The 20026-nt window shown below is 43.4% G+C and overlaps 1 protein-coding gene across 2 annotated transcripts in view; it reads right to left on the bottom strand.

Annotated features, from left to right (window-relative positions):
* The window catches only part of syt7a (synaptotagmin VIIa), a 140197-nt gene that overhangs the window by 21540 nt on the left and 98631 nt on the right, over window positions 1-20026 (bottom strand). The window contains exons 3-5 of one of the 2 annotated variants that reach the window (XM_066667277.1): window positions 19830-19909; window positions 18033-18167; window positions 2795-2911 (exon numbers count right to left, since the gene is read on the bottom strand). In XM_066667277.1, the coding sequence (XP_066523374.1) occupies window positions 2795-2911; window positions 18033-18167; window positions 19830-19909 (332 nt within the window). The remainder of the gene's footprint in view (window positions 1-2794; window positions 2912-18032; window positions 18168-19829; window positions 19910-20026) is intronic. The other variant, XM_066667276.1, reaches the window with a different exon arrangement.

Here is a 20026-nt window from a genome sequence, read left to right as displayed (position 1 = left end):
GTGTGTGTGTGTGTGTGTGTGCGTGCGTGCATGTGTGTGTGTGTGTGTGTGCATAAGCTTTCCACTCACATTGTGTGGGGACAAAAAGCTTTTTACCAACTAACATTGTGGGAACTTTTCTTCCTTGTGGGGACCACATGCTGCTATCCACAATGGGAATCATTGAATTTTAAGACGTAATGCTTTAAGGTTATGGTCAGGGTTAGTTTAAGGCAAGCAGTTATGGTTAGGGTAAGTCACCACAAAATGTATTCATTGTATTTTCCTCACAATGCACATAAACAAATGTGTGTGTGTGTGTGTGTGTGTGTGTGTGTGTGTGTGTGTGTGTGTGTGTGCGTGAGTATCTGTGCTAGTGAAGAATGCTTTATTTATAGACAAATGTTTACGTAAGCATCTTGTATGTTCCTGAGTAATGAGGATGCTCGCCAAGCCCTTCTCTAAAACACAGACACACACACACACACACACACACACATTCAAACATACAGACCTGAGGATCGAGGAATGCAGGTAATGAGCGAGATAATAACAGAGAAATATATGGGGGAGAAAATGAGGGGACAAGCACGAAAGGGAGAGCATGGGAGGCCTGGAGAAAAGAAACAAAACAAAACCTGGAAAAAATAAAAACCATGAAAGGCAAAAGGACGAAACCGCACAGGAAACGGGGCGAGGGAGGGGAGATGAAAGGGACGAGGAGCAAAGAGAAGGCAAGAAAGAAAACCAAATGAGCGCGCAGAGTGCTGGAGTGGAAAACTAAACACGAGCTGCGGCCCACACAGCACCCAGTGGCGTGCATGAACTCTCACGGGCCTCAGGTGAGGATTTCATTAGAATGATTAATGAGCTAGTTACTTATTAGTGACACAAAGCCAAGCCCCGTCATTAGAAATCAGGCAGACACCAAGAAGCTACACTTCCTTGTTTTCACGTGTGCGTTCATCTGAACAATATTTTTCTCCCGAGAGGTCACCCTCACAACAGACGAAACTAAAGAGGATGAAAGAGTGAGACCCACACTCTGAGAGAGAGAGAGAGAGACAGAGAGAGAGAGAGAGAGAGAAAGAGCGAGAGAGAGAGAGAGAGAGAGCGAGAGAGAGAGAGAGAGAGAGCGAGAGAGAGAGAGAGCGAGAGCAAGAGAGAGAGAGAGAGAGAGAGAGAGAGAGAGAGAGAGAGAGAGCGTGAGAGAGAGAGAGAGAGAATAATGAACTGAATAATGAGTGTTACTCATTAACAATTTCACAATGAACGGAACTAAAACAAATCAAGGACACAAAATGTCATTGATGCAAAGCAGTTATTGACTTGTGAAGCAGTCCCTAAATGTGAGCATGTCAGAAATACACTCTGAATTATTTGGCCAGATTGATATTAAACCATCTAACTTTAGGCTGGACTGTTACGTGACATACTGTCACAATGTTTTGACAGAATAAATCATGCTGGGTTAAACTAGTATTATAAACACCTGTAGAACACTGTTTTTCTTATCAGTGTATCTTTGCAATATTTGTGATCACACTTGTTAGACAGCAGCTTCCATCATCCTCTGACCAACACTGAGTTAATCTCGCTACTGTGGCTACTCTATTCATGTCTACCACGTTTCAGATCTACACAAGCAAATGAGAAAGATCTGTGGTGACATTTCTACAAGCCTAACACATGCCTCCGATCACTGCAGCTGATTACTGTGTAACCACATCCCCGGTTGTGTTCAGGGAGTCCTTAACCACACTTCAATTTCTGACACTACTCAGATTCAGCTATAGGTCATAACACAGTGAGAGCAAGAGAGAAAGATTAGCAGTGTTTATGTAGGCTTTTTTCTTTGATTTGTATATGTGTATATGTGTATGTGTGTGTGTGTGTGTGTGTGTGTGTGTGTGTGTTTGTATAAAAGCACAGCTTCTTTTCATTCAGAAATCAGGCCCTGGCAGGCTAAAGTGTGCTAGCAGATCTTGGGTATATGGAAAATATTTCATTCATTCATTCATTCATTCATTATCTGTAGCCCTTATCCAATTCAGGGTCGCGGTGGGTCCAGAGCCTACCTGGAATCATTGGGCGCAAGGCAGTAATACACCCTGCAGGGGGCACCAGTCCTTCACAGGGCAACACACACATTCACACCTACGGACACCTTTGAGTTGCCAATCCACCTACCAATGTGTGTTTTTGGACTGTGGGAGGAAACCGGAGCACCCAGAGGAAACACACGCGGACACAGGGAGAACACACCAACTCCTCACAGACAGTCACCCGGAGCGGGAATCGAACCCATGACCTCCAGGTTCCTGGAGCTGTGTATAAATATATCAGTTATATAAAAGAAAAATATTTATTAAATAAAATGATAACTGACTAATATAACTAATACTTTAAATACGATTTTGGTCAAAAACTACAGAAAAAAATAGTGTGTGCACTCCATTCCAAACAGCATGTATACACCAAACAGATGGTAAAGGACACACAAGTAGGAAGAAACATTGTCACACATTAATTTAAACTCATACTGTCAGCAAATTTAATGATGTAGAAAGCCACTAGTGCTATATATAAAAGAGTGGGTTGGTTGAGACCATGTAAAAGCCTCTCTGTTCTTTACTGAACAAACTCTTCCAAATACAACTAACAGCTACTGTTCCTCTCAAACACAAACACACACACAAACTAAACAAATAACGTCTCACACTTTCATGCAGGCAAAAAACACGCACATGCACGCACACACACACACACACACACACACACACACACACACACACACACACACACAAGCCGGTACCTCTTGTCAGGAGGGGTTTCTTGACTGGGTGGTACCTCCTGTAGGTCAGGTAGATTGGCAAAGTCATCCTGCTCCGCCAATCCAATCGCCAGTGAGAGAACCACCAACTTTCCTTCCCTTCACCACAGGGGAATGAGAGAGAGAGAGAGAGAGAGAGAGAGAGAGAGAGACAGAGAGACAGACAGAGAGACAGAGAGAAGGTGGAAGTGGAAGGTTTCGAGAGAAACAAGAGAAGAGAAGAATGAGACAAGCCGACAGCGTGGATCATGTAGAAAGAGTGGAGGCAGTGGAAGCGGCCTGTAACACAACCCAAGAGTTAGAAAACAGTGAGGTGCAAAATTACTCGCCCAGGAACACTTCTGGTGATTTGAAGTACACAGGGGTGTTACTGGGCCAATAGTTTTAAAAAGATATCTGTATGTAGGTATTTCACTCTGCCTGGAAATTGCCCCATCCTTCAAAGAATGTAATATTGTGTGTCATTTATGAGACAAAGCTTTGATATTTAAATGCCTGGCTCAAAAAGCCTCACTCATGCACACAGGCACAAGCACAGACTTGACATTATTTAATCTCTGATCCTGGGCACCCCTAGAACTCACCTTTCCCGTGCGTTATCACTCTTTCCATCCCTTTATTACTGTCCCCAGCCCTCTCTTCGATCATTTCTCTCTCCCTGCAGAATGCAGATTTAATTGTGCCTCATTAGAAAGATCTGGACTAATTGTTTCTATTTGAGAGTCAAGCCAGAACGAGGTGCCTAGGGTGCACCGTTGCTTTCTGGGTCACCGCGTCTTCTCCCTCTTTTCTCATTTTGCTTTCTCATTTCTCTCATCCCCTCTTTTCAATCCGCAATTTCGTTCTATCTGCTCATAGCCTCCCGTTCTCTGAGCTCACCCTCTTCAAAATCCCTCCAGCCTCACCTCTTAAACAGCTTTTCCACTTCTTCGTCTTCCTTCCTTCTCGTTATCTCTCTCTCTCTCCCTCTCTCTCTGTTGCTGTTCTCAGATGATCTTAAGCCCACTCCTCCCCTCCCAAACATTTAAACCCTGATCTCAACCCTCCATTTATCCCTCTTTTTTCACCCTATCTCTCTCTCTCTCTCTCTCTCTCTCCTCCTATTGCTCTCCTTCTCTCTGAAAATCCATCTGTCTGCTTTCTCGTTTCCCTCCCACTCTCCTGGGCCTCTCTCGGGTTTGACACTTGCTGCCTGCTTTTACCTGCCACAACACAATGCCTTTAAAAAAAACTTCTGGCACACACTAACACAAAGTAGAAACAAAGCAAAGCATGGGAGTTTTTCAGTGTGAGATACAGACAGACAGGCCATTGTAATGTGCTGTTAACAATGCCAACACTTCACACTGATTACAGACCAACAACCCTCAATAGTCCTTGTTTGTGTCTCTCTCTCCATGTCAGTCTCCCTGGCTGTGAATGTGAGTCTCCTCCCTGTTTGGACAGCTGCGCTTGGCTACGGAGAGAAAAGCACTCTAGAATGAAATGAGTGGCTCTCACACAACCGTCTGAAATCCCACCTACACGTAATACACATGATCAATCTTCCGAACAAGGGCAATTGTTGTTAGACACATGTATTGTCTGTGGGTTGATTTCCTGTTTTACAGCTCGTCTGACTCTCGGTGTCTGTTCTATTAATAGGAAATGTATCATCAACGACAGTCACTGTTCAACATACATTTCTCTACAGATATCATTACTTAAACTATGATGAGCCTATCTCCGTCCCAAAGCATTTAAACCTTCACACGCATTTGAAAATGAGCTCCAAATGGATTTTCATTTGCCACCTACAAAGTATAAAAGGGCATAAAGAATAGCTTCTCACTCTCCTCTTCTCTCTCCCTCCTCTCCTCTCTCTCCTCTCCTCTCTCTCCTTCCCCCTGTGCCTTGCAGTAACAATCTATTGTTGGAGTAATGATGCTGTGGATAGAAGATCAATGCTTCAGGTTTAACTTGAATCTACAGCCAGGAGCTTAACCCCTGCATCTGACCTAACGTAGACTGTAACACACACACACACACACACACACACACACACACACACACACACACACACACACACACACACAATTACAGACTCTCACATTCTAACATTAACTGTATAAATTACTGTGTAAAATTCAGAGTCTTCACAGAGACTGGACTAAGTCATTCTAAATACTGCATTATGAAACATCAGAAAGATACAGTCTAACAAATGTAACATCATATTGTTTCAATAATTAATGTGTCCAACATTGGCCTTTTTCAGAGCTTCCCCACTTTTTGGGAGATACAAGCTCAGTTTTTCAAAAGAAAAAAAAATCTGCATAAATATTTATTCATACCTCCAAAGTTCAGTCTTAAATGTTGGCTGCATTCTGTGCTCCTCAAGTAATCCCAAACACGTACAGTAATTATCTCAGTAATAGCTTTCTGACAGCTACACATCCTTTCAGACCCATTGTTTTTAGCTGTCTTTTCTCAGTGAAAGGACTGTACAAAATACTTGTGAATCTATATTGTGAGACTGGTTCGATCTTTGTGTCTCTGATGAAAGGTTTAATAACTGTAAACTCATGGTTAGGTTTTGGGTGGTTTACCAGATACATTTTTAGGAAGGTTCTAATTTTATAGATTTACAAATGTTTTTCCTCCTTCTTTGTACAGGTCTATTATCTTATGTTGCTTTTCCACTGCTCTAATGGATTAAATGCATTTATACAGAGCAGATTATAATGTCTTTGTAATGAATCACGACGTTAATCAGCGTTCCCCAAATACTGAGTCTATCCGTGACATGCTTAGAAAACTGTAACATATTATTTGTTAATTTATCACAATTAAAACTAATGCTGTCATAAATACTGCCCACCGCTTGTTTCAAAGTCTATTGCTGAAAATTCTATTTAATATCCTCCATAAATGTTTAGCACGCATTACAGCAGCAGTTGAGCAGCACGTGCTGCAAGGTATCAGAAGTCATCTCATTTCTAACAGCTGTAGGAATCAAAAGCATCACCCAAGGCATATGACATCCCTGGTGACATCCATCAAATGAGAGCAACAATGCCTGAGAGGCCAGTGCAAGATATTGCACAACATTACAAGCCAAAACACTGTTCAGCAGAGCAAATTCTGCATACTAAGGCCCTGCTATTCTCCCTGCTATACAGAACTTTTGAAGGCAATCATGTGGCTCAAGTCAAAATGGCATTAAGAGCTTCATAGAGTGGTCTTCCCAGTCTTTGCTGAAGTGGTAATAAAACACTGTTTGTCTAACAGTGTGTGAAAGTGCTCTTTCATTTATCTTAGCTTTGTTCTGTTTAAATATTCAACATAAATTACAGCCCTGCTATGGTACAGCACCCCCATTCAAGAGCAAATATCCATAATAATTCAATTAACTACATGTCACCACATGACCATATGTTGAGGGAAAGTGAGGGCTAGACATTTAACTGTTCCAAATGGATTGACTAAAATGCACTGCTTTAATTTATGTCTGTGTTTATGTGAGAACCAAAAATATGAGAGAGAGTCAAAGAGAGAGGGAGTGAGAAAGTGTGCACAATAATATGCAAGTCTCCAAGTTTCATCTATTTAATTAACAGCCATTGAGTTGGTTTTAGATATTTATGAAGAGCTTAAATAGAAGATAATCCACTTGTAAATCAAAGAAATAGAAGAGTCCCCAAAAGTACACTTCACAAAATCATTAAAAGATACAGTGGAAAATTAGAGGTTAGAATTTTTCACTAAGAGAAAGAAATAGACTTGAACAAAGAGCTAATGGTGTTTTGAAAGAGCACCCTAGGGCCCAGACCTCAACATGTATGGGAATACTTGAAAGGCAGAAAATACAACCAACATGTAAGACTGACATTTGGAAATGTATTGTTGCAGTTGTTTCTTTGAAGAACTGAAAGCAGCTTCCCCAACAAAATGGAAACTGTAAACAAGTCCAAGGATGGATATACTAAGCAAAACATTTTTAATGTGAATTTTGCCTTGTAATAAAAGAAACTGTCAGATTTAGGAGTCTGTGTGTGTGTGTGTTTTGTCTAGAGAGTTTTGTAAAGTGACACAAGCAGTCTGAACATTGCTATATCTTCAGATTATTTTCATTCAGCTGTGTTCTGAGACACAAATACAGCAAAATAGACTAATATTGATCCACAGATTGGCACTGGCCCTGATTGTATGCGCTGATGTTTTTGTAGCCACATCACATAGACTGCTTAGTCTATTCTCTGAGATAAATGAGACCCCACCCCCCACCTTCACAGAACAGTACTCATTAAAAATTAAAGTTGACAAAGCTGTAAAAACCTGATGTTATGACAAACGTGCAAAGACAATGTGCACCGATGAAGAGATTTATTCAGAAACTGAACCAAAGGGCTAAAATGGAAAGATAACAACCAGCATGCAGGCACACACCCATACACATTCTCTTCATACTGTCCTGTTGGCAGTACACTGAATAGCATACTTACAGACAGTTAAACAGCAGAGCCAGGCAGAAAGACAGACAATATTCCAGCCTTATGAAAACCATATAATAGCCATGTCTCAAGACACAAAATGAAAGCTGGACAAGAGGGACTGTACACATGAAGGATGGGGGCAATAATTCTGCAGCTGGAATAAAGCGCTACAGATAAATGGAAATCAGACCCATCCATGGCAGGGCCACTGATAAAATGGTATGCATTATATATATATATATATACCAGTGGTCCACATCCATGGATGTGACCCATATTTATACCCAAGAAACTGTGTGTGGGTGTGTGTTTGTGTGTGTGCGCATGCAGATCCAGAGGGTCAGACCATTATTGATGGGAGAAAGGGTCACAAAACATGTGTCTCAGGGTTGAAATCTTAGAAATCAACACAAAAGTAATTTTTTTCAAGAGTAATTTTTATATTAATGTTTTTTTAACTGGCAGCTCATTGAAACCAGTTGGATTTTTTTAATTTAACTGAAGGTCAAATCCATTGCAGAGTGAAATCCAGCTGGGCAGGCATAATTCTAGTCAATATAAAATATAAACCAGCTGCAAATTCAACTAATTATATTAATAGGGATATTTTAGTGCACAGTAAAGAAAACAACAACAGATGTAGACTTCAGAGGGTTAAAATAATAATATAAATAATAATGAATAAATAAAATGGAGTGGGCTGACTCTCTAACTCTGAGACACATACATTTAGACCCAAGGGTGTTCAACCTCAGTTCAAGAGAGTCTCCGTGCCTTTTGCTATGTGCTAAGGCTTTCTACTGAGTTCTCAGCTAGCTTCCAACAGTTGAAGTTCCAACTTGTAAACTTCACTGACCTCACAGATCTATTATATAAAAATAAAAGCACAGGTAAAGCACAGAAATGTTATCGCAAGTTTACTTTACTTAAGTAGTTTGAAAGCTTTTACACTTAAATAAATTCTTCTGGCATAACCCTACTCTGTAAAGTTTAGTTTTTTTCCTTTTTCTAATATTCTTACTTCTCAAGGAGGATTCATTGTTCAGTCAGTCAACAAGGCACCAAGGACAAAACAGTACAACTCTACAGAGAACTTTTAGTACTGACTAGAAAAATAAGGGCACGTGACTTTAGTTGAACAGGCCTCTTCTGCAGCCAATCAGAGCAAACACAGTGATGCACGCATGCGTAAAATGAAACCCCACACGGGAAGAAACTCACAGGAAAGACTTGACGTCCAGGCCGCGGTTCTTGATCTGGCTCATCATATAATCCCAGCTTCCCGGGTTTCCCCGCAAGACCCGGCTCCCGGCGCCTCCTGACCTGTAGCGGGAGGCTCCGCCCCCTGTGCCACCTCTGGAGGCTCGCGATCCCGTTCCTGTACGCTGAGAGTCAGACGTCGACCCACCCCCTCCTCCACCTGGCCCTGCCCCTCCGCCCCCTGTCCCGGCAGTGGAGGGCTGGGTGTGGAGCTGGCCCAGGCTCTGGGAGATGGGGGGCCGGCTGCCCAGGCCTGAGGCCGGCGGGTGATGGACAAGTGGCTGCTGGAGGCTTTGCTGACGCAGCAGTGTGCGGGGGCGGGGCATTGCCCCTGACAGGGGGACGGACTCCAGATCCGCGAAGCTGTGTGGACAGAGCAGGAGGGAAGGCAAGGAGCGAGAAGCAGAGGAAGAGGGGGCGGAAGAAGGTGGACGAGAGTGACAGAGAGAAGGGCGGGGCAGGAGGAGGAGAGAAGGAGGGACCAGCATGAAAGGCCGAGGGAAAGAAGAGGAAGAGTAGCGATCAGGATGATCAGACGAAGACGAGGAATGGCCAGAGGGGTGGGATGATGCAGAGGAGAGGGTGGGACATGGGGACATAGCGGAGGAGAAGTTAAAAGCAAAGTGATCCGGAAACAGAGAGTCAGTGGAGGACAGGAAAGGAGAGAGAGGAAAGAAGGCAGAGAGGTTGGAGAGGTTGAGAGAGGGATGGGGGCAGAAGGGAAGAGCAAAAGAGGACAGGGAGAAGAAATCGTCAGGGTAAGGGAGGGAAGAAGAAGGAGAAGCAGGAGGAAAGGAGGAGGAGGAAGAGTGAGAACGAGGAGAAGGAGGAGAGAGGAGCAGGAGCAGACAGAAAGAGAGAAGAGTTAGGCCCAGGCAGTAGCCGCAGTAACACAGATAGCAGAAGAAGTTACAGCCACCGTGGTCAGCATGAGCCGACAGGTGCGTGTAAGAATGCGTGTGTGTGTGTCCGTTTCCAGGCCGAACCAGACCACCCTGAGCAGACAGTGATCTGTGCGTGTGTGCGTGAGCCTGTGAGGTGTGTGCGGGCTGTTTACGGGCCCCTGCTGTCCGAGGTTGGGCAGCACGTGGAGTGTGTCGCGTGTGACCTGAGCGCGAGCGCCGCGGTGTGTGCGGTACCAAGCATCCGCTGGTGGTCCTCCCGGGTGATGGCTTCTTGGTGTGCTGAGAGATGCCCATCTTTCTCCCTCTCTTCCTTCTTTTCTAAATACGGCCTTCCACATCCAAACCCATTACTCACTTGTGACTTTGCCCCTCATTCTCCACGCTTCTTTTGTCTGGCCCGAGTCTTAAATACCACCTCAGCCCCCTGCAATCCTCCGCCAACCAACCACCTTTCATCATTTGTCATCTTTCTGAACGTCACTCCTAACTCTCCTCCCTTTCTCATTACCTCGGCTCTTCCTCATTGTCATTAGCCTTATTTTGTTGCTCGGCCCTCAATGAGCCGCACTTGGGAAACTGTGTCAAACTCGTTCGACTGCAACTCCCAGCTTCAACTGAGCATGAGGAAGCTGGCCTCCGGCTGCCTCGGGCATTGCTCCATCATACAGACTGCTGCACGCCAAGCTGCCCAACAGCTGAACGGCCAAACTGCACACCTCAGACTGCACACAGAAAATAAATACTGACTGGTGCTTTTCTGCACAGCTGATTTCTGAACAAATTTAGGAGTGGAATAGGAAGCTAGGCCAGACTGAAAATATGGATGATGCATTTCCAAGTTATACAAGAAGTCCCCAGTACAGCTGAGAGCTGGCAGAACCGGCATAAATAGTGACAAGCAATGACACACTGCAGGACAAGAGGAGGGAAGGGTGGCAGAGAGAGAGAGAGAGAGAGAGAGAGAGAGAGAGAGAGAGAGAGAGAGAGAGAGAGAGAGAGAGAGAGAGAGATTGAAAATGGGGTGTGAGACACAAACACAAGAGACAGACATATATAGCCACCTGAAAATAGAATCCAATTACGTACAGAACAGGGTGGGGGAGGGAGGGTGAGAAAGACTAAGAAAGAGTAAGAGAGAGAGAGAGAGAACGACCAGGAGAGTAGAGAAATGTGTATGCATCCACAGACCAGAGACCAGAGAAAAGTGAGATGATGGAGAAAACACAGGAGGGAGGGAGTGAAGTGGCAGAAGAGAAGAGGTGTGAGATGGGGGTGAGAAGCAAACTTAAATTAAGCACCTGGTGTGTGACACCTACAGCTCAGACGTCATTCAGCACAAGTCTAAACATAACCAGCACAGGAATACTGCTTCTCCCTGAATGCGGCTCCTCAAAGTAGCACATGACAATTTAAACTTGGCACTTGTGTCTCGCCTCCACGGCTGCACATGCCTGTAGTACTTACTGCAGCACAATGACAACCTACAGTGCTCAGTTACAAGGGTAAAACTACTCCATGATCCACGCACTAAAAAAAACAAAGTCATTCAGAGTGGCTTTGAAATTATTTCATTGAAGAGAAACCTACTACATCTCAGATTTCTTTACAGTCGGGATGGGAACCACTGCCACACAAATACAGGCATTTTATTCTTATTGATGTGGTCAGAGATGGAGAAGCTAGTTAAGCCCAATGCTCCTCCTGTTTACAGGCAGGTGAGACTCTTTAGGGACACTTTATAATCAAGGCTCTCCAGGTAGGAGACTCCTAAGAGCAAACCTGAAAATATTTGTAAAAAATTCTAAATAAAGTGGGGCACTACAGAAAAATTTGAGGAATTGTGTTAAATGGTGAATTGTGTAAGAATAACCAAAGTGACCAGGAGGTAGTTACAGTATGAATTGTCAGGCCCCCAAAATTGCAAGAAAGCTTTTATCCACACAAACCTACGTTTCAAAAACGTAGCTATAAATTACAGAAAAAGCAAGGGCTTCAGTGGGTGACCACTGCACTGATGCAAGAGCAACAGCACCTTTCTTTCTGGTTAAATCCTGATCACAAATATTTTAAATAGTAAATCATGATCAGAGAAAATCAATATCACACAAGACTAGTGTATGTGTCCCTTAGGTTCTCCTCAGCTTCCTAGCCAATGTGGCTCTTCCTCTCCCTACTCCGAGGCCACTCTATCCTTAATGACCAGTGAAATTACATCTGCCTTCTGGGTTTTATTGATGTGTTGTCAATAAGCGTAAAACAGTGGTAAATCTGGAAGGGAAAATTACTTTTCCTTGGGGGATGTTCGTAGCAAACATATCCCCACCAGTAAGTTTCTGTTTAATGGAATAATTCACATCATAACTCCACTGAATGACTCTTTTTACACCTTAAACATTTTTATTACGAAGGGTTTTAAGGAGAAAATCTATTTTTTAATTTGTTTTTAATCAAATTTTTTATGTTTCATGTCTCTGCTTGTGACAAGCAGTAAGCCAATCGGGCGTTCTGGTATGCAGCAGTGTTACGGCAGTCAAGTGAAAGCGCAAAACACTACACGGTGCTCCATTAAGCCCAGCATAACACAATAAGCAGAGCATTATAAGAGTGGACGTTGTTGGCAGGCTCGCTGGATGAATCAGATTTGATTAAAATGGTTGTGTTGCTCTTTGGAACTGCTGCTCTCACTGTTTTGTTTCATAATAGGCTGATATTGAGCTCTGGTGGCCTCCTTAAATGTGTGTGCATGTGTATCTGTGCATGTGTGCTGTAAAACAGTGAGTCAGAGAGGTAATGCATCTACTATTATTAGTCGACACGGCGGCCCAAATCCTCTGTGCAGCACAGACCCACACACAGGCATTTTTTTTCCTCACAGTACCCTTCCAAACACAGTGTTACACTTACTCTCTCTCTCTCTCTCTCTCTCTCTCACACACACACACACACACACACACACATACAGGCTGCAGAACACTCTCATTCAGCACAGAGCTAATGACCAGTGCGAGTGCCTCTACCCTACCCAGCTGATTCACCTGCTCAACCCACTGACCTTTCAGCTTTGACTTCTTGTCCGTCTGTTTGGTGCTCTTCGATTTCTCCCTCTCTATTTTCTCTTTGGTTAAATGAGAGGTTTTTGAGGTTAAAGTCTGTCTTTGTACTCACCTTTCATCTTCTCTCTTTCCTTAATGTCTTGCTAATCCTCCCTGTATCACGCTATACAATATCCTGAACCCCACTGCTTCTGTCTGCCCTCTCTCTATTCCCCCCTGTCTATCTCTCTAACCCATTCTCTCTCTCTCTCAGACTCACTTGCCGTTCTTCAGGTCTCCAGACTGCATGTGGCTCTGCACGGTCTGCCACCTGCCGGCCTTACTGCCCCCCATCACCATGCTCTTCACACTGTCGCTGCGTGAGGGACCCCCGCCATCTCCCCCACGTCCCCCCAGGGACCCCTTCTGACCCGCAGGGACTGCACCACTGGGCAGAAGGTAAGTGGAGGAGGTGGGGGCAGCAGAAGGAACCAAGAACACAGAGGAAGAATAATAAAACAGAGAAAGGGAGAAGACATAAAGAGAGGTTAACAGTAAATCAAGGGGTTAAATGTGAGGAGAAACAACAGATAAACAGTGCACTGGGCATGTGTGTGCTTTTGTTTGTGTACAAGTTGGGTTCTTTCAAGCGGACAGACAGAAAAAACAGCTTTGACCTAACCTATCTAAAGACAGTCTTGAAATGTTTCTTAAATAAAAAAACAATATATAATAATAAAAAATATTTAAAAACTCTGTCTCATATGAAATATGAGGCTATGGAGCTAAAGGCAGGAGTCTTTAGGCCTTGCAACACCTATGATGTAAGATATAATTAAGACTTCTACTACGACCCTTGATTGTAGTCATTAAAAAAAAACACACACACCTTTATGGTCACAGAGGAGCACGCCTTTATAAAAACGCCTTTCAATCATTGAAGAGTAAATGTTGAGAAGACTGTCCTTTAACATGGCTGCCAAAACATCTAATTAAATTACATTTAGGCTGTTACAGCCCCACATTTTGAGACGAGATCTACAGAGACGCGTGTCACCAGGTGTGTGACCTGAGGCTCCTGCAGGTGACATGAGTAGGTGTGCAGTGGGTGGGAGTCAACTACGGCTGGAGAATATCCTGAATTCACTGCGGTCCTGTTCCCACAGTGTTCACTGAAAGCCTGACTGCTCTCTACTTACAGCACTAGCCGAGCAGAGGCATGCATGCTGTGGCCAACATATGGGCTTGACGCAAGGAAGTACTCCTTTCTCTCAAATTCCTCCAGCCGTTGCTCGGTTTTGAGCATTTCTCTTCTTTAGCCACTCTCTGATTGCTGTGGGCGTTCTATGCTCTCAGTAACCTCAGTGACTCGAGTGTGTTATATTTTCCAACATACATAAACAGCCGACTGCTGCAAGAGCAGCTCTCAGGGGCTTTGAAGGCCCAGGGTTATTGTGGAGGTGTCAGCACAGAGGCGGATGAAATGAATATCGGCTCGGACCACGTCTGTAATGAGGTCTGGGCTTCCTGAGCCACGGAGCTCCTGTTAGTCAATGCCATTAGCGAAAGTGTCAGAGAGTGCTGGCTGGTCACTAGGGGGCCTTACTGAGCGCAACATCATTAGCTCAGGATATTGTGGCTGTATGTGATGCAGCCACTTTTGCTAATGCAGGAAAGCACTGTGCTCTCAGCTTTGATCGATGATACTGGAATGGCACAACTGGCATGGACAATGATGGAATAGCTGGCACTGCAGCACCCCCTGGTGATGCTGAAGACATGCTTCTGTTTAGACACAGCACACCACGCTTTGAATTCTAATGTCATTAGAATAAGTTTGAACACACAAGAGGTTAACACTGTGTACTCATTGTGATTAGTTATACCACCATGTGTCACCAGGTGGCCAGAATGTGACTCTCACAAACTACACTGCAGGAACACACACAATGCAACACCACCACAAACAACAGTAGCAGTAAAAGAGCAGGTAACATTAGGAGGCTTTGAGTGAATGAGAGTGGCAGCTGCTGATCAGAGCAAAACCAGACGAGACCAAGTGAAGTGTCAAACTCCCAGTCTGCAGATGCATATACTAAGAACTTTAACTTTAAAGCACACAGTATATATAGAGAACTGATCTAAAGGGCATGCCAAGACAAATAAAGGGCCAAGTAAGCCTGATGTCTTATGATCTCCCTAGATGAGCTGAGTAATAGTGACACATTCAGACACACTTCCTCACAAACATAAACACACTCCCTTCCCACTCTACTTCTAATGGTGCAGCCAAGACTATAAATTCGATCCAAAGGTTAAGCGGTCCAAAAGACTCTTTGACAGTCTTAAATATGCACTATGCTAGGAGTGTGACGAATGGGTTGATCTGCATGGCGAAGTGAATCTGTCTTCTCGGCTAGTTTTGCTCAAGTCCACAGCTCTCATCTCCGGCCTCAGCGCATCTTACGCTGTAGCCCTGATCCACAACACACCTTTTTAGTTCAACCGTTTCCACTTCCCCCTGGGCCTCTTTAGAAACTTTGGAGAAGTATTGATAGAATTTGAATGAGAGGAGGAACATAACACAGAGATGGATATCTCGAGCCAACAAAACGGTGGTATCTAAACTGATATTTAATTCATATATTAAGCTCTGGCTTCTTGAAAATCTTGAAATGTGCCTTTTGCACTTGTTTTTTTCCACTAAAACACACAAATCCAGACTCAGCAACAGCAGATACTCAATATTTATTGTCCAGGATTGGATGTATAAATACAAAATTGCAAAATTGCTCTTTACACCTGGAAATCTGCCACAACTATTATTAATTTTTATTTATTTATTTATTAATATTTTTCTGCAAGCTCTACCCTTTTGAGACTTTACTTGCTTCTACACTTAAAGCCAAATTTTGACAGAGAAGTGCTTATGAAGCTCACCCCTCAGCAAAGAGGTGGGAAAATGCTCCTCAGTTATAATAAGACCTTTAGGAGGCGCAGGATCTGTCTGAAATTGGGCTGAATTAAGCGGGTGTGCGTTCACCTCCTCACTGCAGGAAAGGGAGGGACAGGTGGGCTGCAGGGAGACATTCAGTCATATGTTGGGGGGCGGGTGAGAGAGGTGCTAGTGGCACTGCACAAAAAGGCAAAACAACACCCTACAAGACCAAACATGGCAAACGCACAGCCAGGGTTAACAGTGTTACTACAGCACGACTTCACTCCAACGGTCAACCCTCAACAGCACAGAGCAGTGAAAGAGAGAAAGCAAAACACAAATAAACATAAGATGTGCTAGTGGCGTAGATCTGTCGGCTTCAACTCATTTGTTAGAGGGTCACAACAGCGAGGGTTGTCCGTCTCCATGGTAACACCCCATGGGGGGAAAGGGGTGACGTTGGAGGCTACAGGGTTGGGAAAAGACTGGCAGGGCTGTAGGGAATGAGGGGCTTTTATTCACAATTCTTCTCCTGTCATCTTCTGAGCGAGAAGCAAGAAGCTGCGCTAACCTGCAGGCTTTATAAGGGAAGTGAACCGCACCGAATTACAGCAGTGCTTTCTATGATGGCTTACAGAGAGGAGTCTGAATAACACGTGTGACATTTAGTTAAAAGTTTCTGAGCGTGGGAGGCCAGAGCAAACACGAGTAATAGAGTTTAGAGCTAGTATAAATCTGCTGAACATGCTGAATTCAACATTGCTTTTATTTGCTCTACTTATTCATGGACAATATCCAATGTGATGCTTAGATACAAATTTTCACGAAGCAAAAATGAGTTTCATTCCAAAAGCCTAAGGTTTAATATTGGCCTCTTTTAAACGGGGCAGGACATGTGTGCAGGCAATTTTCAGACAACCTTGTAGAAGGTGCATTTACATGTTGTTTTAAAATGCATGCACAATGGTGAGTGAATCTTTTCCCTTGCATTATGCAAACAAGCATTAGCCAAGGACACATCAGCGTCATCGTTTCCCCAAGATATCAACACTTTCAGTCAGAAAATTGATTATCTCACCCTGTGGATACATTCATGGTGGCCAGACTAAATTTGCACCACACTGAAATCTAAACATAGCACGAGTCACTCATAAGAGGAGCTCAAAATACTCCATCACATCCTGAATGAGCAGAGAGCACACACAGATTTACAACATTTATATATATATATATATATATATATATATATATATATATATATATATATATATATACACACAGGGTGGGCCATTTATATGGATACACCTTAATAAAATGGGAATGGTTGGTGATATTAACTTCCTGTTTGTGGTTTGTGGCACATTAGTATATGGGAGGGGGAAACTTTTCAAGATGGGTGGTGACCATGGTGGCCATTTTGGATCCAGCTTTTGTTTTTTCAATGGGAAGAGGGTCATGTGACACATCAAACTTGTTGAGAATTTCACAAGAGAAACAGTGGTGTGCTTTAACGTTACTTTATTCTTTCATGAGTTATTTACAAGTTTCTGAACACTTATAAAATGTGTTGAAAGTGCTGCCCATTGTGTTGGGTTGTCAATGCAACCCTCTTCTCCCACTCTTCACACACTGATAGCAACACCGCAGAAGAATACCAGAACAAGCTTCCAGTATCTGTAGTTTCAGGTGACTTCCCATTGAAAAAACAAAAGTTGGATCCAAAATGACTGGCTTCAAAATCGCTGCGATGGTCACCTCCCATCTTGAAAAGTCCCCCCCCCCATATACTAATGTGCCACAAACAGGAAGTTGATATCACCAACCATTCCCATTTTATTAAGTGTATCCATATAAATGGCCCACCCTGTATATATATATATATATATATATCACTAGTTGTAAAAAGAGGCAATAATGTCCTTAAAATCAATGCCTTTCAACAGAGTACTTAGTAATGAATTATATGTGCTAGTTAACATAAACAAGCATCATTGACCCAAATTAGTTCAATTATACACACAGCTTTATAGCAGCATTCATTACAATAGAAAAGCATTGAGCAATGAAATGTGACACTTGAGGTCAACTGCAAATAAATCTTTGGTCACCATGCTCAGTGTGCATTGGCTAGAAGGGTATAGAGGCTATGAATTACCCCAGTAGGGAGCTATCGTGCATGCACTGGTGTGATGGAGAATTATTTCCTTATTATTTAATTAGTTCCTTTGGAATTTTTGGTAGTTTTAGTATCTGATTCAAAACAAATGGTCCAACTTCAGTGCCTGGTCTTGCCAATATTCTTGTGGCTGAATGCAGTCAAACTGGCTTAGCAACACTTAAACATCTAATATAAAAGTCTAGTGATAAGCCTTTACAGGACAGTAGAGTCATCGATCTTCAGAAGACACCCTAAATGAGCAGGAGTCTTACAAACATTTGGACACATATTGTGATTGCGTTTATGTAGCTTAATTTTTTAAATAAGCTTTATAGCTGCATCCCCAACTGCACACTACAGGCCTGCCAGGGGATTGTACTTTAGGGATGTGGAGGGAAGGCTGTTGTAAGGGTTGGGGTTGGGGTCTCTTACCAGCCTGGACAGAGACTCACTTGAGAGTGAGGCGAGGGTCTCCATAAGGGGCATAGGGAGAAATGTTTAGTACAAACTCCTTGGGCGGGTAGGAGCTCCACCGCTGCTGCTCTGAATTGCTGTCATTGTTATTCCAAAAGTCTCTGTCTAGATCACTGAAGGCCAGAGAGAGACACACACATCCATGAGACACAGCACATTCATCCACTCATCAGGCATCCATCTCTCCAAGCAGCCATGCATCCGTCCATCCATCAAACAGGATTAAATGGAACAGTTACCCAGGCTGCAAAAAAACCCTTAAGGTCCTTCACACACACAAAACACTTTAAGGAACACAAGGGAAGAGACATCGTGGCAGGTTGAGTGTCCATTTATGATGGAGTTTACATCTTCCCTTTACAATCTGCTGAAAAAATGTAATTTAAACAGACTTGTGGAAAGAAAGCTCGCGTGTCCTCAGCAAAAAAGTCATACATGCCTCTATATTCACTTCTTTATGTATAAAACACATTAGCAAGTGACAGGCAGAGAAATAGAGAGGAATGCAAGAAAGAGGGTGAGAGAGGGGGGATAATATGGATTTCATAAATGTAAAACAATCTATACATACAGGGTACAGAGGTAAATACAAATGCATTCAAAAACACAGTCATCTACAAACATTTGGTTTTGCTAAGGAGGGAGGAGAGAGTTAGAGCCAGGGAGAGAATAAATAAATAAACAAACATAACAGCTTCACAGAACTGAAAGCCTGGTAGAGTCCAGCTTGCGGTTTACATTTCCTAAAGACATCAGGGAGAAAAAAGGCAGGGCAGGTAGATCATTGCAGCTATATCCACAGAGAGCAAAGCATAAACAGAAGAAGCAGCTTTTTCAGCGTCAAACACATCACATTTATATTTTGCAACTTATAGCCATGAAATGCAGGAATAAAAAAAAAAAACACATTCAGACTCCAGCACCACCTGCAAACAGACAAACACTGATGCCCCGTTATTATTCTCAGAGTGCAGCTGCATTACTGAGGCAATTGAACTTCATTTTACATGAGTCACGAGTGAGAGATCAAACGACCTCTCCAACAGAATGAGAAAAAGGAAGCAGCGATTGCCTTCACCAGCTCGCACCAACAGCAGCAGCAGCCGCGCGCCAACACCACACACCCACCCCACTTAACTCTCATTTACAGGCAACACTTAAGACCGCCAAGCACCTGACGAACACACGCACACGCACACACACACACACACACAAAAGAAAATGCCCTATTAAAAACAGCTTCATCTACTAAGTGCACCGCTCCCCATGGCTCATATTCTGCCATCACACACACTTAAGCACTACTTGCTGTATTCAGAGATGCTATCAGTCAAAGAAGCGGAATCATGCATAATGTAAAAGACACTCCTCAATGAATACGAAAGAGGAAGGAGATTTGGTTTGCACACAGTAAGCAGATCCAGTACTTTGTTTCTTTTTTAAAGGAAATCGGCTGACACGGAGACCCTGCAGCAGACAGACGGGTTAACATTCCAACACAGAAAAAAGCAAACAGCAGGAAAAGAATTAAGCAACGGAAGTAAGTAACTAGACAGTGCTGGTCACGTGACCACAAGCCATCAGCAGAATGTAAGAGTTAGGGGTCATCAACTGGAACTGGACTTCTGCGCTGCCTTACCATCTCTTACATAGTTGACCACCACCCCTTTACAGCTCAGAGAGAGAGAGAGAGAGAAAGACAGTGGGAGAGAGAGAGAGAGAGAGAGGTAATGAATGAAATGAGTGAGGCAGTGAGTGTGATGCCCTACACCTACTTGATAGCTTTCTTCTCTCCTCGACCTCGTGCAGAGTCTGGAGTGCCCACCGACTCGACACCTGGTTTATTCCTCTTTCCCTAGAGACAGCAGATAGAAAGATAGAGAAGAGATAGACATAACAAGATAGAGAGAGGTAGAGAGACAAAAAGAAAGAGAATGAGAGAGAGAGCGAGAGAAACAGAGAGAGAAAGGTC

This window comes from Hoplias malabaricus, chromosome 4, assembly GCF_029633855.1.
Source record: "Hoplias malabaricus isolate fHopMal1 chromosome 4, fHopMal1.hap1, whole genome shotgun sequence".
Taxonomy (NCBI): Eukaryota; Metazoa; Chordata; class Actinopteri; order Characiformes; family Erythrinidae; genus Hoplias; species Hoplias malabaricus.
Note: the sequence above shows the minus strand (reverse complement) of the source record. Positions and strands in the feature narration are given on the sequence as shown.